At 32.1% G+C, this 26,829-nt stretch overlaps 1 protein-coding gene across 1 annotated transcript; it reads left to right on the top strand.

The window, feature by feature from the left end:
- Positions 1-14,797: 14,797 nt before the first annotated feature.
- LOC145620217 (ABC transporter G family member 29-like) lies at positions 14,798-26,611 on the top strand. The gene is made up of 22 exons (XM_081674849.1): positions 14,798-15,422; positions 16,817-17,026; positions 17,472-17,556; positions 17,752-17,911; positions 18,042-18,118; positions 18,245-18,298; positions 19,339-19,429; positions 21,401-21,702; positions 21,804-22,402; positions 22,520-22,680; positions 22,779-22,888; positions 22,995-23,148; positions 23,242-23,355; positions 23,444-23,619; positions 23,720-24,052; positions 24,316-24,606; positions 24,694-24,777; positions 24,865-24,998; positions 25,083-25,310; positions 25,459-25,630; positions 25,726-25,980; positions 26,077-26,611. Exons 1-22 carry the CDS (start codon positions 15,058-15,060, stop codon positions 26,347-26,349), a joined length of 4,428 nt encoding a protein of 1,475 aa, XP_081530975.1. The 5' UTR covers positions 14,798-15,057; the 3' UTR covers positions 26,350-26,611.
- Positions 26,612-26,829: the final 218 nt, after the last annotated feature.

Genomic DNA, 26,829 nt, shown 5'->3' with positions numbered 1-26,829 from the left:
TTTCGAACCGGGTTTGGGCAAGGATCGGGCCAGGCCAATGTTGATCACCCTACTATAGACTAGGAGGTTGAAGTCTTGAAGATGAGGGAAGGGTAAAATTCTAATCTATAGCACATGCTTGAGAATAAGATGCTAGATGCCTAGATCAATGTTGATCACCTTTACCATCTTATTCAACCTCTTCCCGGGCAACCTAGCCCCTGAGATCAATCCCCCCTTTTACGTACCTCCAACCCCTTTTCCCATCGTCTCAACCCGAATAGTTATAACTCATACATAAAATACCTTAGCTATACATCCCATTTTACATACATCTCTATACTCTAATCTTTTACTCATAAGAGGTGAAAGGACTTACTCAAGGATTATGATGAAATTGGCCTAAGGAAGTCATGTTTTATTAGCATGTTCTTGTCAATTCATGACATAGACTTAGCTACTTAAGATTCCAATTACAAAAAAATGCATTCAATGACGACCCAATAGGGCCAAAACTGAATCATGAACATAAAATAAAGGTTGGGCTGCGCTCATTCATGTATCTTCTAGCAATATATAATAATGTTATTAGGTAGCCTAATTGAGTATATATAATCAACAATTCTATATGACTTCAATATTTGATATGTGATAATGTGTCAAAAGTTTGCCGCCATTCTTTCCTTTGGTCAACCCTCTTTTAGCAAATTGTTCTAATAGTAGGTGACCTTGACTTTAATTAGTCTATAACAGTCACCATAAACACGTGCTTCTTTTTTCTATTAGGAAGTTTCGTGAAACTACTTTGTACATAATACTACTGTTTTTTGTTTTAAATGATACACTTAGCATTAGGTTCTCTATTAAAGGTAACATGATGTATAAAATTACATCAATATCCAAATAGGAATATGTTTTATACTTTATCACTCCCCCTCACATGAAAGGCCCTTTGGACTTGAAATGTGAATGCTACACAGGCCCATCCATACCTGGTGCGAATTAATTCCACTTTGAAGGAGGGGCGAATGAGATTCGAACTCGTGACCTTTGTGTCACGCTGGCTCCGATGCCATGTTAGAGGACCATTTCAACCAAAAGCTTAAGCTGATGATTGAGGCCCAGGAATATGTTTTATACTCTATCATGACACGCTGGTGGGACGTGGGCCTCAACCAAAAGCTATATCTGGTGCGAATTAATTCCACTTTGAAGGAGGGGCGAATGAGATTCGAACCCGTGACCTTTGTGTCACGCTGGCTCCGATGCCATGTTAGAGGACCATTTCAACCAAAAAGCTTAAGCTGATGGTTGAGGCCCAGGAATATGTTTTATACTCTATCAGTGGTGATAAATTGGCTAATCAAAGCTATATGTTCCCTTTGAAGGGATTAGAAGACTAATTAAAGATTTTGAAAAAAAAAAAAAAAAAAAAAAAAAAGCTTGCAAGTAGTGAGATAGCCAAATGATATTTTATAAATAGGACAAAGGTTAACATGTTGCAGTAGAGGAGAACGAATAAATTGCAACACATTAAAAAATACGTGCTTATGAATGGATGATGTTACAACTCGTCTTGTGTGTGGTTGGCCACATCGTGTGGCCACTAATAAAAAATTAAAATAACCCATAAACCCTGTAATACTATTTGAGTAGCCCCTATAACCCTAACCGAGTAACCATGCATATAACTCTATCGAAGTAAGTCCTTTAACGCTAATCAAGTAACCCCTATTACACTAACGAAGTAACCCCTATGATGGTTAGCCACACGGTGATCTGATGTGGCCAACCACATATAAGAATTTGTGTTTACTTTCATGATCATGATCTGATTATTGCTAAAATTTAATTGTTTTGATCAATAACGAACTATATCAGCATGCAAAATTTTTGGAGTCTAAATTTTGGCTCTTGAATTGATTCTTGCAAAACAGATTCTTTAAACCTATATAAACATATACTTATATGTACTTGGAGAGGGAAATTGTATTGAAGGAAAGAAGTATAGGATAAGGGTTGTTATTTCTGTATAGGGTGGGGGTTGGGGAGGGGGTGATTTGTGTCGATGAGACACGCAAACAATGTGTGGAAATCGGACAATATGATCGGATTTCTCAAGAATTTCAGTGTATTTTGAGCAGTGAGCCTTTCTCTCAAGCAATAATTTGGAGAATGTTTTCTCTGTATTTTCAGTGAAAAACGGCGCACGATCCTCCTGGGATCAGCAAACCTAAAAGGTTACATAATATACACTAAGCTAGCCACTAAGAAACAAACACCTAGGCTGCACAAAAGAACAGAAAAACAGCTAGAGAAAGCTGTACAAAAAGACAACTAAGGCTAAGCAGAGAATACAGTAAAATACATATATACTAACTAGTATTGGTTTTCTTCACAATGAAACAAGTGGTTTAACTACATAAAGAGTATATTTGCATAAGATCTAGTACAAACTTATAGTACGTGGTTGTTTGGTTGGACATAGGAGATCTTCTACTGGTTAACTCATCAAATTTGTCAAAGTTTCCTTGGGAAAAAGAGCTGAAAAACTCCTATCCACCGTTAGTTACAGAGTTATAGATTTATATCGTGTTTAATAAGCTAAGTGTTCTGTTGGTTGGACATAGGAAATAAATTTTCCTAATAAAAATAATAATTTCAGAGGGGTTTTTTTTTTTTTTTTTGGTAAAGTGTTTCAAAGAGTTTTAATCTGTTGGAAATTAAGTTATAATTTGTTTGCTTAATTAAATAAAATTGTCACAGTACAGTCTATCTAGCATACAATTAAAAAATTCACAAACTTTTTGTCTTGAACAAAAATTATCACTCATTTATTTATTTATTTTTTTTTTACATAGAACTTGGAATGAAAACAAATAATGTTGATATGATTTGATCTCAAACTTTCAGTACCAATATCATCACTTTATCCAACAACTAAGTTGCAGAAAATCTGTTAAGGAGACTACGAATTAGCATCTACATTGCTTTTCCAACAAACATCTACAGTAAAATTGACAAAGTTATGAACACCAAGTAGTCCGTTGCATCATCATATGGTGGTAGAAATAGAATGTGGTACCATGGTCAAACTTGGAGATAATATAGGTGAAAATAATTGGACACTAATTAACTGCTTTTATTGTTATTAATAAAAACATTTTCTTTTGACAAGATTTACCAACCTTATGTTTGGTCGATAATATAATAAAAATAAAATACAAGTGGTTGGTTTCATTAAGCTTGATATATTTGACCATTGATGACGGTCGTAGATATTTTCATGGCTAGAATGTAATGAAGGTTAAAATTAAACAAAGAGATTGTAACTTTGTAAGGTCCCTACAAATACAGTCTTTTAAGGTGTTTCATTTAAAAACGTACTCGTATCGTTTTTAACCGGCCATATATTATATGATACTTCGTAGGATATAATTTGGGACCATATAGTTGCAATTTATAGCCGCCAAGTTTGTCAACTTATATTTGTTGTTAAGGCTTTGGAACTCATGTACACTCCTATAGTCATATCTTAAGCTTAATTATGACTTTATAAATCATACTCTGGTGAATAGTGTTAGATTTTTGTACTTATATATAAAGTGGAGACATTATTGATCTTTGTGAAATTGGGTGTATGTGCGTGGATTAAAAAAAAAGTGTATTTACACTATCTGATTTTCTTTATAGTTTTAAGTTTAACATGTATTTTTTATTCGAACTTATTTGGATGTGTAATACGGAGTTCTTATTTTAGTTGTGAAATGAATTTAGTTAGCCCCTTGTCATATCTTGTTTGAATTAAATTACATGTACTTAGAGGACGATGATGATAGAAAGGTGAACAAAGTGCTTTCCCTGTTAAGATTATTGCCTCCGAATTTATCAAGTCATTGAAAATTTGAAATATTGATAATTTTATTTCCTTTTTTCAATTAGTGAGCTATATTATCCTTAGAGCTAGCTAATTAACATTCCATTACAACATATGATCAATCAATATTAATTATATTACTAAATTCACTCTAACAATTATGTGTTTAAGTTTTGTTATTATGCCCTGGATTTTCTCATTACTCATCTTGATTTATCAATTCTATTAGATTTAATATGGTTAATATTGATGGTTTAATTTAAGCCATAAAAGTTGAATATGAACACTTAAGAGAAAAATAGTCATGAAAATAAATACCATACTACCTACCATAGTAATTAATTTGAATTAAGTTCATATCGATCCTTCTAAAACTTCTTAATATGCGCTCTCACCATGTGATGAATTGGGTGTTGGATGCACATGCACAACCCAAATTCTACCATAGTTTACGTGGAGGTTAGTGATCCATCTATGAATCTATCATCAAATATTGTTATTTCTAGAAAAATACATATTCATCTTAATGATACAATTTTTGACTTAAAGTACATGTATGTTTACATAAAAATTGGAATGATCGATGTGATGTAATAAATTTTTGTAATCTGAAAGCACCTACTTAAAAAACAAGAAAGTCAAACAAATATTGATTTAGATGAGGAAGTTAACATGGTAAAGACGTAAGCTAAACACCGATAAGAAGACAAGCACCATCAAAATTAATTGATGCTTCGATTTATCTCGGACACTAATTTATCACTACTCAACATCGATAAATGTACCGGAGTGTCAACTGCCAAGTTTCTCAAGAAGAACATACCAAGTGTTTTTTCATATAACATGTCACAATCACCACCAAGTAATTGACCTAATATTATGAATTATGAGCTGAGTATCTTAGATTTTACACAAGAAGGTCGAAATACATGCAAAAAACATACACATATAGAACAATAGAAGAAATAATCAACGCAAATTTGAAAAAAGTCAGCCACAAAGAGTCAAGGGTGGGTGGAAACAAGTTACGTAGACAAAGCAAAATGACACGAGCAAATACACATTTATTGGTCTTCTGTTCACATGCATGAAATTCAACTAGCTAGTCAGCGTAAATAACATTTATTTATTCTGAGTTTTGTGTGCTAAAAAGTTTTAAATAAATTAATACAGTAAATAATTAAAAATTTGTAGCCAAAGTGTTCGGAAGTGTTAGTGGACCAACTCAACCAAAAGCTTAAGCTAATGGTTGAGGCCCAGGAATATATTTTATATTCTATCACTCCCCCTCACATGAAAGGCCCTATGGGCTTGAAATGTGGATGCAATACAGGCCCACCCATACCTGGTGCGAATTAATTCCACTTTGAAGGAGGGGTGGATGAGATTCGAACCCGTGACCTTTGTGTCACGCTGGCTCTTGATACCATGTTAGTGGACCAATTCAACCAAAAGCTTAAACTAATGGTTGAGGCCCAGGAATATGTTTTATATTCTATCAGGAAATAACGTCTTTTGTCTACTACTCCGTATGATTTAAATTGATACACTATAAATATATATATAAGTAGTTTAATTTGTTTTAATCAATTTTTAATTTTTAAGATTATTTAACTAATTTACCTACTATGAGCACTACTAGATAAGTAGATAGTCATAAGTTCCAGTGATTCTTGTTCAATCTCATTTTTAATGCAATAAATTGTGGATTAAGCTAATAAATTATTTATAATTATGGAATTTTGGAGGTTTACCAATTTTTTATTAATGAAAACAAGATGACCAATTCTATTGGAGACAGGATTGGTTAGAACTTAGAATGATACGCATCATGCATGGTTTTGTTTGAAAAAAAATGGGTCTAAGCAACTTTGACTATATATGGATATAACACTAAAGTTGTGCTACATATTATAGAGTTCAATTGGTTTTACCGAAGTGTTAGGGCAATTTTAATGGTTATGCTTGACTATATAAATGTGCTCGAGGTGGCAAAAGCACACCCGATTCGAAACCGACCCGAAAAATATCCGATTCAGATTTGGACTCACGTGGACATAATAATTTAGTATAACTCAACTTTAAAAATTTACCCGACCCGACACGACCATATCAGACCCGATCCGATTATCCAAACTGACACCCCTATATTAAGGAGTAAGGATTACCTACTATAAAAGAAAAATAGGTTAATAAGAATATTAATAATAACTTGTCAACATTATCAATGAGATTGATAGGTGTAGTTGGATTACATATTTTAGAATAGAAGATTAAAAATGAAAGATTAAGAATTACTAAGCCTTATCTATCTATACTATATATTAAAAGGTGTTTCTAAAGAAGTTCCTCAGCCAATCGAGTCTTTCATTCACGTGGTTAAAAATATGGCTTGGTACAAAATTTGAACCCACAACTTTAAGTTTTTTTTTTTTTTAATCAAATAAGTTAAAAGAAAGTCAAGTACAACACATCTTAAAATTTATATTCTTATAAAAAGGGGGGAAATAAAGGAATATGGAAGATTGCGGTATTCTAATTAAGTTCCAAACACATTGGCGCTCAAAAGGCTCAATTGATCGTCACTTGTTTAAGGCGTTGATGTTGTAGTTTTTGCTATGTCGCAGTCCTTAGCTTGGTCATCCATTGAATTTTCAGCTCTAGATAAGATGCACATGCATCTCTTGGACTATATTCTTGGTTTTATTGTATTCAATTTAATGCATACCAACAACATTTTATTCCCCGAATATAAAAAGGTGCGGACAGATTTTAGCTATATTTATTCACTTTTGTTCAAAAACATTTTTTTTCTAGCTAGTTTAGGATTTGATTCTAATCATTCGATTATATTATCCTAATTAAATTTGTGATTATTTATATAATGATGGATTATATATAGAAATTGATAAGTTGTATAATCTAATTAAGCAAAGTATGGAGTAGAATATTGATTACGTATTTTAATTTTGATCAAAATATATACGAGTAGTAATTTCTATGAGAAAAAACATAATTTTTAATATGAAGACTCCAAAATTATCGGCACAATACTTTCATAGTAGAAGGATTTTCGAAACACAAAGTTTAAAATATTTATATATTTTAATATTTTAATCAAAGTTCTTATATGTCTAAAAAAAAATACCCAAGTAGCTATTATGTTGTACTTCATATTAAAGTATATATAAAGTATATGGACTTAATTTCTAAGGGTTCGTTTGGCATCACTGTGGTTTTCTATTTTTTGGTTTTTTGTTTTTTAAAAGTATATTATATATGTCACATAATGAATGAAAAATTATTTTGACTCATTAAAATCATGATAATTTTGAAAACTGACAACTGAAAAGTGGAAAACCACAAAATGATGTAGTGGAAAACCACTTTTATTTTGAAACAGAGAAATATATGTAGTGTAAGACTTCAAAGTTAGATTATTTGTCTTTCAAAAAAAAAAAAAAAAAAAAAAAAAAAAAAAAAAAAAAAAAGAAGAAAAGTTAGATTATCTGTTAGTTGATTGTAACGTACCAAGTAATTAACTAGGAATATAATGATAAGTCGATTTCTGCATGTAAATAAAGTCGATTTAGAAGCATGAAAAAGACATAGATTCAAGTTGATATGGAGACACCTACGGAGCATAATTAAAAGATGTTATGAGTTTTGCAATAATGGAGCCATTACCCAATTAGCTTATGCTGCTGCTTATGCATTATTGATTGAAGTTGATGTTCATCAGCTATCGTATGCTTTTAGCCTTCAACTTGATTAGAAAAAAATAAGGGTGCATTTCACTAATTTTCTTTGTACTCTAGCTAAGGTATACAACTATGAGGAGTCCTGTTTGTCTTCATTATTGATTTCTATATATCAAGTTATTACAATTTTTATTTATTCAATCAATCAATCAATCAAAGCCTTAATCCCAAAAGTGGGGTCGGCTAACATGAACCAAATTTGATTATTCCGTGTAGTCATCAACATAAATCTTTCTCCTCCATCCCTTACGATCCAAAACTTCATCCTCACGTAAATCCATGCACTTCATATCCTTCCTCACTCCTTCCAACCAAGTCATCTTTGGTCTCCCTCTTCCTCGTTTAATCCCTCCATGGTCCCACTCTTCCACTCTTCGCACCGGTGCACCCTCGGGTCTCCGTCTTACATGTCCAAACCAACGCAGACGATTTTCCCTTAATTTATCTACAATGCCCGCCACACCTACTTTCTTGCGAATAACCTCATTTCTGATTCTATCTCTTAAAGTGTTTCCACACATCCACCTTAACATGCGCATTTCCGTAACCTCCATCTTTTTAATATGCTCTTTCTTAGAAGCCCAACATTCTGTACCATAGAGCAACACTGGTCTTATGGCAGTCCTGTAGAATTTTCCCTTCAACTTTAAGGGAATGCTGCGGTCGCATAGCACTCCCGTGGCCGCTCTCCATTTAAGCCACCCTGACTTAATCCTGTGGGTCACGTCTTGATCAATGTCACCATTCTTCTGGATGATCGACCCTAGGTACTTAAAACATTCACTCATGGTCAAATCCTTTCCATCCAAACTCACCACTTCATTGCTTGTCCCCCTCTGAGTGCCAAAACGACATACCAAATATTCAGTCTTACTCCGACTTAGCTTAAACCCTCTAGATTCCAACCTTTGCCTCCATTGCTCCAACTTGACATTAACCCCATCCTTAGTCTCATCCACCAAAACGATATCATCTGCGAACAGCATACACCATGGAACCTCATCTTGAATTGGTCTAGTTAATTCGTCTAGAACCGTTGCAAAAAGAAAAGGGCTTAATGCAGACCCTTGATGCAATCCGATTGTAATAGGGAAATCTTTTGTCAACCCTCCGCATGTCCTCACATTTGTTGACACATCCCGATACAATTTTTATTTATTAATAATTAAAAATATTACTCGTAATGATTAAATATTTATATCGATAAACGTGAAACAAAAAGTATTACATTTAAAAATCCGAAATCCAATTCAACTAAAAATTTAAACGTGTGATTATAAGGACGCGAGGCGCAAGTTATTATAAGGTTATGCTCTTATATAATATATACTTATATTGTCGCATCTTGCATGTTATACATTACTGTATATTTTTATACCAATATTATGTGAAATTAAAGCTAATATATATATATATATACAAGTGAGGTATATTGAGGTTAATAATCTTCATGCTAATGGCTAATTGATCAAGAAAAGGCAAATATAACAAGTTAATTTAACAACGAAACTGTTTAATAATTGACTAATTTTGAAAACAAAATGGAATATAGGCGTATAGCAAACTGCCATGTATAGCAAAACACAAAGTCTTATATGTGGCTGACCACACCGTGTGACAGGGGTTACTTCGTTAGTGTAATAGGGGTTACTTAGTCAATATTGAAGGGGTTACTTCGTCAGTGCTATAGGGTTACTGGGTTAGTGTTATAGGGGTTACTCAGTTAGTATTACATGGGTTACTTGGTAAGTTTTTAAATTATATGGGTTACTAATAAAATATATTGGCATATACTTCGTATGTCATAAGGAAGTCGATGTATTCATGCAAATATGGAGTTTTAAAAATGTGTTTTTCTCACTTCTTTCAGAATCTATATATACACGGTAGGTGCATAATGTCGCAGCAGGGAATCAAATCAAGAATAAAATACAATAAGACAAAGATAGCTAATTTGATGATTGAATACAAATCTAATTATTCAACCATATGATCACACTCCCACCATTTCATTTTAGGTCTCAAATTTCAATTTGAGATGTCTCAATATATGTCAATTAATCTAATCTATTTCCTCAAAAAATTAAAAAAAAAGTAATAAATAAAAAAATAAAAAATAAATAAAAATCTATAACTATATAATGAAGGCGAAATAAAAATGGCTCCTTCAGTTTAAATTTACGCGTCGTCTAAACTACTTTTTTTCTTTTGGCAAATGTTCTTGCACCATACGTAGTTAATACACTAAATATATTCCTTTACATCTAATTTGGCCATTAATTCTTCCATATACACATTGTATTAAAAAATTACTACGTATTTCATTATTTGGTATGTCAAGCAAGTATCTTTACTAATTTATTACGTATATAATATAGACATACTATAACGGAAGAGGAAAAAAATTTAGTGCCCTAAAAATCATTCTAACTAATAGAGGTATTATTTTGGTATGATGGTATCTATCTCTACCTATAATTACATAGTAAAATATGTGTTAAAAAAAATACAAGGTACATTGTATATGAAAACAAGTAATTTTTTTAATATAATCAATGATTTATTATTAGCTTTGTATATAATATCTCTATAAATAGACAAATATCGATCTTATCATTCATTTATTCATTTAATTAAATTAATACAGCTAACAAATTTAATAATATGCTTCTATCAATAATAAATGAACTTATGTTGGGAATTTTGAAATGTCGTAATCTATAATAATCCGATATCTATCCCTAAAATGAAAGAAAAATATAATATATAGAAAATTATACGGGTTAAAAGCTATAAATTTAAATTAAACTTGATAATCCACTTCCATAAATATTCCTTTATGTCTATATCAACGCACATTATTTAGGCGATGTTCACTTCACCCTAAATAAATGATATTCAGTAAAAATCATTTCAGTTCAGTTAATTAATTAAAATAACTTAAGTTCAGTAAATATTTTTGTTCAGTAAAAATAAGTCAATTTCAATAAAAATTAGTAGCCTTTAAAGTAAAATATGATAGTGAATTAGTTAACATAATTTTAATTCAGTAAAATTAATTTCAATTTAGTAAAAATAATTTAAGTTCAGCATAAATAATTTCAGTTCAACAAAAATAAGGTGAAGTGAACATGACGTTTGACTTTAAAAAAAATATTAAAAAAAATTAATCAACACAAGTTATATATACAGTAATCAAACTATTTTTTCTTTTGACAGTATTGTTATATATGTTCAGCAAAAAGTAAAAATTCTAAATATTTCTAATAAACTCTTTTACATGTGTATGATATTTAATCCTCATTTTAATAAACTCCGGAAATAAGAAAAATTAAATAAATCGTAGTTAAATTTTGTCGAGTGTTCTATTTAATATTTTTTTACAATATAAATAGTAAAAACTCACTCGCACAAGGACCTAACCTAATTTTCATTAATTAACAACAAAAAGGATTAAGGGTCTTTTCACTTCAGCTTAATTTCAATTCAGTTCAGTTCAGCTCCTAATTTCCTTCTCTCATAAATATTCATTTCAACTCTGTTCAGTTCAGTTCAGTTCAGTTCAGCTCAGCTCAGTTCAGTAAATGTAAACATGCCCTAAATATATATGGCATTAATTTAGTTTTTATTAGTTAAAATTAATCTGAAAGGAATAGGAGCATCACAAAAAATGATTTTCCCAATTTATTTCACTCCCTAAATATGAAAATTACAAGTAATATGGGGAATGAGAGTTTATATGGTTAATGTATAACTGCTTAATACGGCGTTGTTCTTTTATGTTGTTGACAATCCCCTAAATGTGACAACTAAAAATTACAATACTATTTGTATAAAACCAAGGCAAGAAAGAAGAGATAACATTCTAATTACAAATTTGTGTTATTTTCATGTGCATGAAGCAGCCAACAACAGTAAAAACAAACAAATTAATACGTAAATAAATAAGATTTAACTTATAAATTATAACAAAACTAAATATAAACGTGTAAAACTTTGGTGAGTGTATCAATTTTGGTAATAAAAAAAGATGGAAAAAAAAGAAAGTGAGAAGATATGGAGACAAGATACGATTAGCGCATAAAAAGGAGACAACGAAGCAGTTTCGAATAGGCAACCTGGCAAACTTTCACTCTTTTGAGAGCCGTACATTTTTGAACAAATTGTTGGTTGGCCTATTATTAATTTTAGTTGATGACCATCTTCATTCTAATATTGTTGCTTAATTAATCATCAATATAACTCAATACTTTTAAATTCAAATTATGGGGTGTTTGTTACATTATTTGGAATTTAGTCAGTTTTAGGTAAAATAGGAAGACCCTTAATATAATTATTTAAACACAAATACATACTAGAGTATATGTTACTCGTATCTGAGTACATTTTTGATATTGTGTTGTTGATTTCCTAAAATGTTCTCCAATTATTATGAATAATGTGATGTTATTGTCAATGCATGTATATCATATATATGGATATGGGATATGTTAAAGGGATGCAAAATAATTCCTATTTTCTAGGAATATGTTTGGTTTATTTAATTTGTAAGAATTTGATGATTTGATAGAATTAAAAGTTAAAATATATTTAATTTACAGATAGTCAATAGAGTTTATAGTTGGCAAATCATTAGGGTTAGTGTATTAATCTCACTTCAAAATGTCACTAAATTATGTCTAGTATTTTTTTTTTTGAGAAAAATTATGTCTAGTATTGATACATGGATAAGGGCATGTTCTGATTTACTGAATTGAGCTGAACTGAACTAATTGGAGCTGAACTAAACTAAATTGAACTGAGCTGAAATGAACTATTTATGAGAAAAGAAAATTAGAAACTGAAATTAACTGAACTAATTGGTGCTGCACTGAATTGAAGTTACTGAACTGAAATTAAGCTGAAGAAAACAGGCCCTAAGTTATACTCCATTTAGTGTTAAGACAAACTATGATTAAGTTATTTATACTAACATAAATGGGTTAATTGAAATAAGATTTGATAAATGCTGACATATATATGTACGATACAATTGATATACAACTTAAAAGAAAATAATAGCTAGTTCAAACATTATAATATAGCTTCAACTCTTTAAGTTAATTTCCTTTATAAGACAAAATTCAAGTTAATTACGTACTTTAATAAATCAAGTAATAACTCGCAAATAAAATAATTTAAATATGAATTGATACAAATCATAAAACTAGCAAAATGTAATACTAGCATGTACAATTATATTGTTCTCTCTATTAATGGAAAAAATTTAGTCAACATGGATTGTAATAATGTAATTTGTAATATACACAATAACACAAAGTAATGCACGCACCATAATCGTTATTATGGCTGTCAATTTTTTTTATTAACCGTAAATTTCATTAGCTTATAATCGTTTTGAGTGTGACCAATGCGATTAACTCGAAAGTACTTGTATATGTTAAGTCACTATATTTAAAAAGGGATTAAATATTACTATTCTACTTACTTCAATGATCCCTTAGCTTCTTGAACCAAGGAGTCAAGGACAAAGGTGTAGTAGAATAAATAAACAATTTGAGGGTCTTGAATGAGGACTATACTCTAGGTCGTATGCAATGGCTAATAACTTATTAATATTGAGGTAAATGATGAATAGTCTCATTTTAAGGAAAAAAATAGGTATGATTGGAGGTCGGTCATCAATTCAAGTGCTCAAATTTATTCTTCCAATCATTGTTGCTTCACCATTTTGATTGTCGGCTACCTTGTTGGTTATGTATGGTATGATCAAATCAATACAATTTTAATTATAACTTTGTACTCCACTAGTCATACCAATATACCATATCAAGCTAAGGTGTATATATATGTATTGATAATTGAGAGTGAGGGATAGCTCAAGTGCCAAGGATAGCTCAAGTGATTAAAGCTTCCCTTTTGATTTCAAGAGACCTTGAGATCGATTCTCACCCCCGCCCTTGTGGCTCACTAAACACCAAAATATATATATATCGATAATTTCCTCCAATTTTAGAGAATTCTGATCAATTCTCATTATTTGTCCTTGTGAATCTCTTAAAACCAAATATTAATGCTCATACTACCAAAATATATCACATTAATATACTCGTATTTTTCATTGTCCCTTATCTCTAACAATATTGCAGATTAAAGCATATGGTTGTTTACTACATACATAATTACATTTATCCTGTGTGGAGTATATATGCTTTTTTTATCTTCTTTGTTTTTTTAGAAAGTGTTAAAAATGCATGCTACTAATTTAAAAAGATAAAGAAATATTTTAGATAATAAAATGGATTAAAAAAAAAAAAAAAAAAAACACTCTTGCGTGGCTCTACAAGGTTTCACTCCTGTTGTGTGGCTCCTCTTGCATGACCTGTGTGTGGGCCTTAAATTGTGGTTTCTTTTGTGAGGATGAAGAGTTTATAGGTAGGGGTATTTTTGGTCCTAATCATTTAATCACTTAATTTTAACAATATTAACAGTGTATTTCTTCTGTCCTTGAGGAAAAATATGGTTAGGATTAGGATTATTTCAATAGTTATGAATTATGTTGTACTTCGTATATGACAAGCTCTCTTTATACTTGTATAATTCTTTACCTTTCCACCACATCAATAGATATAGGATAGTATACATTTTAAATATTATCATATACGGAGGGAATTTTTCCTCTCATATTAGGACCGTCTAAAATAAAAATCTAGTTTACAGTTGTTACAAACTTTACAAAAACCTCAAAACTAGCACATCATCTTAGTAATAAAAAGATAATTAAAAATATAATGTCTTTATTAAGAGTCATTCTCACAATTTCATATTAATCCAGTTGTAAACAATTCGTGTTTTGAATTTTGTGTCAATTAAGGTACAGTATCAAAATAACATCAATGCTTTACGAGGTTAAAGTACACTTCCGTAATACATATTCCTATGACCAATTCGTTTTTCAACATCTATAAGATTAAATTACCGAACCCCATTTAACCTATCATTCTATAAGAGTGATACTAATATAAAAGTATAAAAGGTGATCAATTTTTTATTTTTTCAATTATTGAAAAATTTGCGCACTAATCATCACTAGTCATAAAAACATACTTGGGGTGTCTAAACTTTCCACTATATTTTCCAACTTACCACTTAAATTAATGAAAAATAATGACCAAGTCCTTCCAAGAAACAATACACCCCCAACAACTCCCATTCCTAACTCTACTATATATATCCCTCAAATTTATCCTTACACATTAAAGAAAATCTTCCAGGAGAAACTAACCCAAAAACAAAAATAATAGGGTCAAATTACATGAAATAAAAATTAAAAATCCCCTGTTTTTTTCTCCCCTGTTTTCCCCTGTTTCAAAACAGGGCATTAAGCTTCAATTATCCAAGAAAAAATTTGGAAAAAAAATTGCAAAAAATTGAAAAAAAATGGAGGGAAATAGTAGAGGTTGGGGAAGAAATATGAGCAGAAATTTAAGCAGAAATATGAGCTCAAGTTGGGGAGTAGAGGATGTATTTAGTAGCCAATCGCGGCGTAGTGTAAGAGCACATGAAGAAGATGAAGAAGCATTAACATGGGCTGCCCTAGAAAAACTTCCCACTTATAATAGGTTAAGGACTAGTGTCCTTAAATCTTATCCTGAAAGTCAAAATCAAAGTAAGATTTCTCATAAAGAAGTTGATGTTAGGAAGCTTGATGTCAATGATAGAATTCAGTTCATTGATAGATTGTTCAGAGTTGCTGAGGAAGATAATGAAAAGTTCTTAAGAAAACTTAAAGACAGAATTGATAAGTAAGTTTTTTATTTTCATTATAATCTATTATTATGTTATAATATGGTTTTATTAATTTATTTTTCAATATCGTTTTATGATTGTTCTTAGCTTTTTTCTTTAGTTAGGTATGCATGTGAGGTTGTGAGTATGTTATAATCTTGTTTGTTGATCAAAAGTATAGAAAGAAACATGTAGTTTGATGTTCATGTTCTAGTTATGAAGTTAGTATGTGTCATGTTTCGAAAAAGTTGTCACCTTTGGTATGATAGTAATGAATCGTAATGAATTTGTTATAATATTCATATTTCTTCCAAGGTTGAAATAGTGAGGAGATTATGACGACGACTGAACTACCACAAAGAGAAATTAAGTGAAACCGTGTTATATAATTGATTACGAAAGAAAGAATGTAAAAACTAATTCGAAATGGAGATAATAATTAATAAATATAATTCTCGTATAAGTGAAAGGTGATTAATAAAAATGGATAATAATGAATAAAAGAATATGACAAAATAATGTAAATAATACAATTGGTGGACCTATGTCATTGACTACCATAGGTGGTTGTTAAAAAGGATTTGTTATAAAATAGAGCAAGTTGCAAGAAATTTGTACTCGTGTTTCTTATAATGCATGAAATTTTATATGCATGTTCAAGGAAACCTGCTTACGCTAGCTTTTGTATATTGCTTTTTCACTAATTATTGTTGGTGGTTGCTACTTTTGTGAAGCATTTGTAATTTAATAAAATAAAAGAGCATACATTTCAATCAATTAGTTAATAATTTGCTTTCTCAAAGCTATCTATAAGAATGAAAGTTCAACATTTGTCTTTTTTTATTTTGTTTGTCATCTGTTTTTGTCAAGGTTATATCACATCAACATTGTGGACTCTAGTCATTCAAAATTGACTATTTTCGATTTTAAATTGAGAAACTATATTCCCTTCGTCCAAAATTATATTTTACTTTATTCTAACTTCTTACACTTAAGGGCTTAAGTTAAGGGTAACTGGGTAAGGGCATATCACATACGGAATGATCAATAATAGGAGGAAGGATAAGAAAAATTACATATTTTTTCAAATAACGAAATTTTAATAGAACCTTGAGTCATCGATATTAAAATTCTTAATTCAATTGATATAAATGCAAAATTTGTTCTAAAGATTATAATTGAAGGATTTGAATTGTAGTTGCGGAGATATTTTTATTTTTTTTTATATATAATGAATAATTTCTAGTGCTAATTATTAGAGAATTTGGACCTTTTTTTTATAAAATATTCTATATGCCCACCCTAATATACAATTATTTAATTAAACAAATTAACACTTGTCATCTTACCAACTTTATTTGTTTTTTAATCTTAATAATTATGATTAATCTTATCTTAATGATTATTACAGGGTTGGGATTCAGCTTCCAACAGTTGAAGTAAGATTCGAGCATTTAACGGTAGAAGCAGATTGTTATGTCGGTACAAGAGCTCTTCCAACCCTACCAAATGCTGCTCGTAATTTTGCTGAAGGAATCCTTGGTTTAATTGGTATTAGACTGGCTGAAAGGAAAAAGCTCACTATCCTTAAAGATATATCCGGCATTGTTAAACCATCAAGGTATATTTATGAGCCGAACCTATATATTCCTTTCATATTAGAAGTGCATTAATGTGTACATATACCTCCATATATATGATGTGACACCTGATACGTGTAAATTAAAACATACTCCGTTGTCTACTTAACACACGTATTTCACATATTGTATCACACTTCGCAGATGTACAATATGTGTACATATTGGTACACATATTGGATGGTTAGAAAAAAAAAATTAGAAAGATGAAAAGTTTAACAAATGATAAAGTACTCTATTATAGTACAGTAATCAAGTGTGAAGAAGACAAAATAAAGATATGGTAAATCATGTGACTATTACTACTTTGATCAAAATGTCAAAAATGAGGCAACTTTTTTGTTGACAAAATAGGCCATGGTAAATAAGTAACATAGAAGTTAGTTAAATTATGTTTGAAAATTTATGGTAGATTTTATTTTGCAGGATGTGTTTATTGTTAGGCCCACCTTCATCAGGAAAGACAACTCTCTTGTTAGCTTTCGCTGGAAAGCTGGACCCTTCTTTGAAGGTACTTGTTTCTAACAATATTTCATTATGATCACGACTACGGTCATGGTTATGGTTATGGTTACGATTACAGTGCACGTATAGATATAAAATTTAGTTGAACGGACTAATATAATATAAAAAAATCATGACGATTACTCGTATATATAATATGTACTTCGTGTAACACGTATGTTTGGTGACGGATTATGAACAGGTAAAGGGTGAAGTGAGTTACAATGGACATAGGTTAGATGAATTTGTACCACAAAAGACATCAGCATACATTAGTCAAAATGATGTCCACATTGGATCTATGACTGTCAAAGAAACTTTGGATTTTTCTGCTCGTTGCCAAGGAGTTGGTTCTCGTTATGGTAAACTATCTAATAATTCCTTCAAAAAACTATTTAATAATTAACTTTATCTTAATTTAATACGTACTTGTATTATTTTTAATTAGAAGTATTCTAATCAATTAATCATGAATTTAATTATTATATATAGAGCTCCTATCTGAACTTGCTAGGAGAGAAAAAGAGCATGGTGTTAAGCCTGATCCAGAAGTTGATCTTTTCATGAAGGTAAATTTCATAATTTACAAAAAAAAAAAAAATTAAAAAAATTTATTAATTATGAGAAAATCAATTTATTTTATTACGAAGTACTTCGTATATGCGAATAATATGATGGATTAATATTTGTTTCAGGCAACTGCTATGGAAGGAGTTGATAGTAATCTTATTGTGGACTACATCCTAAGGGTAAGTTACGTTTTTATTAGCTCTCGAGTTACAATGAGTTCAAATTACACTATCAACACGATGATTAGAAGAGTACTCGTAATATAATTTTTGTGTTTTGTTTATTGACTACGGTCCCCTCTAAATCAGCAGCCAGAATTAGGTTGCAAAAATCAGCACAAAAATAATGAAAAATTTGACCTTTATCGTCAAAAGTAGGTTCTCACCTACTAAATTATATTCTCATGGACAGATACGGATTTATATAAGCCAGTGGTCATACTTTATCAAGTTTTATTAGATTTAGAGATATTGTCATATGAATTTCTACTTTGGGTTGGTGAACCACTCTTTTTCTTCTTCTTCATGCAAGTTGAAGTGGAAGGCACCAAATCAACGTCTCTATACTACTCCACAATTTTGTAAACTTAATTTTCATAACCGACACATTGAAAAAAAATTTAATAATAATAATAATACGGAAAAATAATAGCAACAAAATAAGAAATTATAATTATTATAAGTAGTATTATCTTTTTTAAAAGGAAAGTGATTTTGGCACACCCTTAATTGATTTTGCCACATCCTTATGTGAGAGCACAGTTTTCTATGTTCTTCTTATATAAAGGTGTGCCAAAATCAATTTCATTTATAAAACGTTCAAATACAATTTCTCTGTTCATAACATATACTGTATAATCCACTATTATGTACGAGTACTTTACTTTTTTAGGGGTAGTTTTGCCTTTTTAATACCTATTTGTATGTGTCAGGAGTCAAGACTAATAATATGAATATGATTATAAAATGAGCACCTCCATCTTGCACCCGAATGCATTCATACCATAAAATACTGAGACTTTGAGAGTATCACATAATTTATGATAGTGAACAAGTGTTGTAATTTTGTTAGAATGGTAGGTCATGATCTGAAATTAAACAACATGAATAAAGATGGTCTTATCTGTTTATAAATTTATACTTAAAATATTTTGTCAATACGATGAATTTTATATTTCATTATTTCATATCATTGCATGACATAATATTTTATGTAACAGATTCTGGGACTAGATATATGCCGAGACACTCTTGTTGGTGATGACATGCTACGTGGTATCTCTGGTGGACAGAAGAAACGTGTCACCACAGGTCATTTTCGTACTTTCAAAATATTAAGCATTTATGAATAATATTGTCGATTATACTATTTTATCCTTTTTCATTCCTATTATTTTCAACGTGGAATTTATTTTATGTTTGTTCTTCCTCCAAAAAATAAATGATTCAACACCAAATAAACCTTAGCCTTTCAAAGTTTCAATAAAGATAAAACCTAAGCCTAGCTAGAAGAATTTATTTGTGTGGTTCAATATTAATCAATGGCGTATATTGATCAACAAATTGCTACATTGTGTCTGTCGATGAAAATAACACGAATATATGTAGTGCTGTCAAATTTCAAACCGAAACCGTTTAACTGCCCGAAACCGACCGACCCAAATGAGAACCAAACCGATTAAAAACCGATTTTTTTGAAACCGAAAACCGACCCGAACCGTATTTTAGTAAACCCGAAACCGAATCGACCCGAATAATGTTAAACCGTATAAGAACCGAACCTGTTAACAAACCGAACCAAATATAAACCGAACTGAAAGAAAACCGAACCGAAAAAGAACCGAACCGTATCTAACCCGAAACCGGTTCCAACCCGAAACCGTTTAAACTGGCAAAAAAACCGCTTACACCGAACCGTTAGCAAACTGCTACCCGTTTGCACCGAACCATTTAAAAACCGAACTATTTGTAAACCGAACTAGTTATAAACCGAACCGTTTATGATTCAAACCGCTTCTAAATCGAACCGTTTACAAACTTTTTTATATAATTAAATGAATTTTTTTTTTGACGGGAATATAATTAAATGGATTAAATATTAGAAATCTTAGAATATTTTTTTTAAAATAGCAAGGCAAATCATTCATTAAGGATAATCAATGTTCACAAACAAGAGCAAAACAAGCAGGCTCAGGCCCTGCCTCAAACTATTAGCAACACTACTGCCTCTAGTCATGTATATAAATGATTAAATAAGAAGCATATAATAACCTAATTGTAAACACAGTAATACATTAATACACTAACTCTTATAATCTACTTCGTAATAAACTAGTAAGATCAGTATGACTAAACTTGAAACAGAACATAATATGTATTTATAAAATCAATGAGAATTTGTTTATAATATGATGCCTAAATAGTAAATATGAAATGATTCGCGACTTTATATAAAACTTGTGAACGCAAAAGGTTAGCAAGTACTATCAAATTTCAAACCAAAACCATTTAACTGCCCGAATCCAAACAACTCGATAAACATTTTATTTTTTGAAACCGAAAACCGACCCGAACCGTAATTTAGTAAACTTGAAATGGAATCGATATGAATAACGTTAAAGTGGTTAAACCATCGAAAAATCGAACCAGTTATAAACTGAACCGAAAAAGAACCGAACCAGTTAAAAACTGAACCGAAAAAGAACCGAACCAGTTATAAACTGAACCAAAAAAGAACCGAACTGTTTTTAACCCGAAACCGTTTCCAACCGAAACTGTTTGAACCGCGATAAAAACCGTTTGCACCGCACCGTTAACAAACCGCATCCCGTCTGCACCGAACCGTTTACTACCCGGACTGTTTACAACCCGAACCGAATTAAAACCGCTTAAGAATAAACCAAAACCGAATCGAACCGATAACTATTTAAACTGAACCAAAACCGACCCGTGAGACAATTAAACCGATTCCAAACCGACCCGATTGAATACCGAACCGATTTCAAACCGAACCGATTTCAAACCGAACCGAAACCGAATTTTCAAACCGTTTTGACAGTGCTAAATATATGTGATGTTGTGACAACAAAATGTGACGATTTTTCTTTGATGGTACGCCGACACTAATTACAACAAATAATTAAAGTTTACACCATATTACATTGTTCTATTGATCTCAATGTCAAACTTTAAATATTTTATGTATAACAGTTATATAAATGGACCGTGTCCATTCTAATTTAATTAGAACCTAACGAACTCGTATATTTTTTAAAATGGCAGGTGAAATGATAGTGGGCCCAACAAAGGCATTGTTCATGGATGAAATATCAACTGGGCTAGATAGTTCTACAACTTTTCAAATAGTGAAGTGTTTGCAACAAATAGCCCATTTATCTGATGCAACCATCTTAGTGTCACTGCTTCAACCTGCTCCTGAGACTTTTGACCTATTTGATGATATCATCTTATTATCTGAAGGCCAAATTGTATACCAAGGCCCTAGAGAACATGTTGTTGAGTTCTTTGAAAGTTGTGGGTTTCGTTGCCCCGAACGAAAGGGTACAGCTGATTTCCTCCAAGAGGTAAAAGTTTCTAAGCCCACGGCCTACATATATTAATGATCAAAGTTGTATATTGTCAAACGTGAAAATATTTCTAAACGTGTGAAAAATGTTATGCATAGGTTACTTCGAAAAAGGATCAGGAACAATATTGGGCCGACACAAGCAAGCCATACAGGTACATACCGGTATCAGAATTTGTGACCCGATTCAAGCGATTCCATGTTGGGCTAAGGCAAGATAACGAGCTTTCGGTCCCATATGACAAGGCCCAATCACACAAGGCAGCTCTAGTATACAAGAAATACTCTGTCCCATACAAGGAACTTCTCAAGGCATCTTTTGACAAGGAATGGTTGCTTATTAAGAGGAACCCCTTTGTGTACATTTTCAAGGCTATACAAATCATGATTATCGCGATCATTACATCAACCGTGTTCATAAGAACCAAGATGCATACTAGGAATGAAAATGATGGAGCTTTATACATGGGAGCCCTGATTTTTACCCTCATTATTAACATGTTTAATGGTTTTGCTGAAATGGCTATGATCATGCAAAGACTTCCTGTGTTTTATAAACATAGGGATCTCCTTCTTCACCCTGCTTGGACTTTCACCTTACCAACCTTCTTGCTCGGTATTCCAATATCTATTTTTGAATCGATTGTTTGGACTTCTATGACATACTATTCCATTGGATTTGCACCTGAAGCTAGCAGGTATGACAAAAGTTCAACAAATACTATTCTGTATAAAAATGCTCCAAAGTTTCATATATTAGTATATACATTGTGTTACAGTCTATTAATTATAACATGAGTTGCTTCCATTTTCAGATACTTCAAGCAACTTCTATTGGTGTTCCTTATTCAACAAATGGCTTCTGGAATGTTTCGTGTTACAGCCGGGTTGTGTAGGACTATGATCATTGCAAATACCGGAGGAGCTCTAAGTGTGCTCCTTATGTTCATGCTTGGAGGTTTCATCCTTCCTAAAGGTCAGTATTTATATTAAATCTTTTGAATGTACTTGGAATTTATGATCTTAATATACAATGGAATTGAATATTGATTGTGTATTTACATCTTTAATTAGCCTTAATACCCAATTGGTTGCAATGGGGATATTGGGTGTCACCTTTATCTTATGCATTCAACGCTCTTGCTGTGAATGAGATGTTTGCTCCACGTTGGATGAACAAGCCGGTAAGATTTTTTTGCAACATTAATATCTTCCATTGAGTTACATGACACTATCATTAACATAGCTTAGAAAATAATTTAAATTTTTGACATTCGAAATAATCTGCAGGCATCAGATGGTGTAACTCCTTTAGGTGTACAAGTGCTGAAGAACTTCAGTGTCTTCACAGACAGAAATTGGTATTGGATTGGAGCAGCTAGCCTTGTCGGCTTTATTGTAGTTTTGAATCTGATCTACACTCTTGCCCTTACCTACCTAAATCGTAAGCATCTGAATGAATTTTTCAAATGACATGAAGCAAAATTTTATCATTCTTTAGCTAAAATTATTGCTCCCGGCCCTTTCATGTATATAGCTATTGGAAAGCCACAAGCAACAATCGCTAAAGAGGATGAAGATGACATGGAAGATGAGCACTCGGTAAAAAAGCATAGGAAAAACCTATCCTCTGCTGATGGAAACAATACAAGTAAGAGCATTAACTATAAACATTCAAGTTAAGTGTTGAGATTGCCTAGATTTGGTTATTCATGTTGTATTTCGAAAAACTCTTACAGGAGAGTTGGCACTTCAAAGAATAATGAGTCGGTCCAATCCTAATGGATTTAGCAGAAATGATGATGCTTCTATTGAGGTGACAAATGGGGTTGCTCCTAAGAGAGGCATGGTTCTCCCTTTTACTCCACTTGCTATGTCCTTCGATGATGTGAGCTACTTTGTTGACATGCCTCCGGTGAGTGAACGCTTTGTCCTATACTTGTACTGATTAATGTAATGCATTTACCTCAGGAAACAGTTTACTAAACTCTATCTTTAATTTTTGGCAATATTAGGAAATGAAGGAACAAGGGGTGCCAGAAGATAGGCTTCAACTCCTTCGAGAAGTGACAGGTGCATTTAGACCAGGAATTCTAACAGCTCTTATGGGTGTTAGTGGAGCTGGAAAGACAACATTGATGGATGTTTTAGCTGGAAGAAAGACAGGAGGTTACATTGAAGGCGATGTTAGAATCTCTGGTTTCCCTAAAAAACAAGAAACTTTTGCTAGAGTTTCTGGTTATTGCGAACAAACTGATATCCATTCTCCTCAAGTAACAGTCAAAGAGTCTTTGATATACTCAGCTTTCCTCAGGCTCCCTAAAGAAGTCTCTAAGGAAGAAAAACTTGTAAGAACTCATTTCCGATGAATTTTACTACAAGGCCTTGTTATCTTCACCTGATATTTACTGAACTGATAGTCGGAAATGATATATGCTAATATTAACTTAACATTATTTTTTCCTGTTAATCTTCACCTGATATTTACTGAACTGATAGTCGGAAATGATATATGCTAATATTAACTTAACATTATTTTTTCCTGTTAATGAAGACATGGCCTTGTACATGTGATGTGACACTAATGACTTTTGTTACTTTTATCTGCTAGGTTTTTGTTGATGAGGTGATGGAATTAGTAGAGCTCGACAGCCTTAAGGATGCAATAGTAGGGTTACCAGGAATAACAGGGTTATCAACAGAACAAAGGAAGCGGCTAACCATTGCAGTAGAGCTTGTTGCTAATCCCTCAATCATCTTTATGGATGAGCCAACTTCAGGTCTTGATGCAAGGGCTGCGGCCATTGTGATGAGGACAGTAAGAAACACTGTCGATACAGGAAGAACTGTTGTTTGCACAATTCATCAACCTAGTATTGATATCTTTGAAGCTTTTGATGAGGTACTTAACACTATTTTTAGAGGAAAGTTAATTTAGTTTTCTATCACTTCCATCTTTAATAATGTACAATGGTTATGTTTTTTCCAGCTTCTTTTGATGAAAAGAGGAGGACAAGTTATTTACTCAGGGCCATTAGGCCGAAACTCACATAAGGTCATCGAGTATTTTGAGGTAATGATGGTTTAGTTTTCGAAACCTTGTGCAAATGTTAACTTAATACATCATTATCTAACTAGAATATTGTTCAAATCATTTTAGTCAATTCCCGGGGTCCCAAAAATCAAAGAGAAGTACAACCCTGCAACATGGATGTTAGAAGTCAGCTCTATCGCAGCTGAAGTAAGGCTAGAAATGGACTTTGCTGAGTATTATAAGTCATCATCACTTTACCAGTAAGTTCGCTTTTCAAATTACATTCACATGATACTGATTTTACCATTTACATGTATTAACTCTGTGTTATAACTATTGAGCAGAAGAAACAAGGCACTGGTAAAGGAGCTAAGTGTACCACCAGCAGGAGCAAAAGACTTGTACTTTTCGACACAATTTGCTCAATCTTTATGGGGCCAATTCAAATCATGCCTTTGGAAGCAATGGATGACTTATTGGAGAAGTCCTAGCTATAATCTTGTCAGATACTTCTTCACCTTGGCTGCTGCTCTTATTGTTGGAGCTATTTTTTGGAGAGTTGGAACTAAATTGTAAGTATTATATTTTCATAATAACCATGTCTCACCTTTTTCTACACACCCTCCATTCAGTATTAGTAGTCGCGCTATCTCATCAGCACATGCAATATACAATATGTGACTAGCCTTTATTAACAATTTTTACGATTTAAATTGGCAGGGACAACGCGAATAATCTAACCATAGTCATCGGAGCCATGTATGCTGCTGTACTCTTTGTCGGAATCTGTAACTGTGGAACAGTACAGCCAGTGGTGGCTGTTGAGAGAACAGTCTTCTATAGAGAAAGAGCTGCAGGAATGTACTCTGCATTGCCATACGCCATTTCACAGGTAAGCGCAAAGTTCAGCATGCCATTATATTATAAATTGAATTTGTACATTTGGAATGTATATAGTTTAACATAACCTTATTTGTGCTCTTACAGGTGGTTGTTGAAATACCTTACATATTCGTGCAAGCGGCATACTACTCAATCATAGTGTATGCTATGGTGAGTTTCCAATGGACTGCAGGAAAGTTCTTCTGGTTTTTCTTCATCACATTGTTCTCCTTCCTTTACTTCACTTACTACGGTATGATGACCGTGTCCCTAACACCAAATCACCAAGTTGCATCCGTCTTTGCTGCTGCTTTCTACGCTCTCTTCAACCTCTTTTCCGGCTTCTTCATTCCTAGACCAGTAAGTCCTTTACCAACTTCCTGTTTTCAAACATCAGCATAACAGATAACTTATGTTGGAAACTAAATATTTGTATGTTTTTGTTGTGTATTTCAGAAAATACCAAAATGGTGGGTATGGTACTACTGGATCTGCCCTGTGGCATGGACAGTCTACGGGTTGATCGTGTCACAATATGGTGATCTAACACAAACGATCCAAGGCACGGGTATGACACCAGATCCAATGATTAAAGATTACATTCAAATACATTTCGGGTATGAGCCTGATTTTATGGGTCCGGTTGCTGTGGTTTTGGTTGGATTCACGGTGTTCTTCGCCTTCTTGTATGCTTACTGCATTAGGACACTCAACTTCCAAATGAGGTAGAGAGCTTAGAGTAGTCAGTACATGTATAAACCAAAAAATAAAAATTGTTAACTATTATTTGCCTTCATATACATCTTGAAGAGAAAGTTGTAAATATGAGAATCATGTGAGATTAACTAGCTAGATAAATATTTTTATGTATGGGGAAATATAGAAGTATGTGTATATATTTCCCAATAGTATGATTTGGTAGTATTGCATTATTGTGTAATGTGAAATTGTATATTGATTATAATATATAAATTTCAATTTTGGCTCACAAGTTTGTTATTGCTAGTTTGCTACTCTATCTATTGTTTGTTCAACACCGGCTGAACCCGTTACTCCATTAGTCCCTTACAAGTTACAAGTATATTTTTGTACTATTTGACCCAAAAAGCTATCATAGAAATGGTATAAAAATTAGGATATTTTGACAATTACCACCTTCTGATATGTCCATTTTAGCAATTACCACCTTCTATTTTTTTTTTTGAAAAT

The sequence above is a fragment of the Chenopodium album genome, chromosome 27 (genome assembly GCF_948465745.1).
Source record: "Chenopodium album chromosome 27, dcCheAlbu1.1, whole genome shotgun sequence".
Taxonomy (NCBI): domain Eukaryota; kingdom Viridiplantae; phylum Streptophyta; class Magnoliopsida; order Caryophyllales; family Amaranthaceae; genus Chenopodium; species Chenopodium album.
Note: the sequence above shows the minus strand (reverse complement) of the source record. Positions and strands in the feature narration are given on the sequence as shown.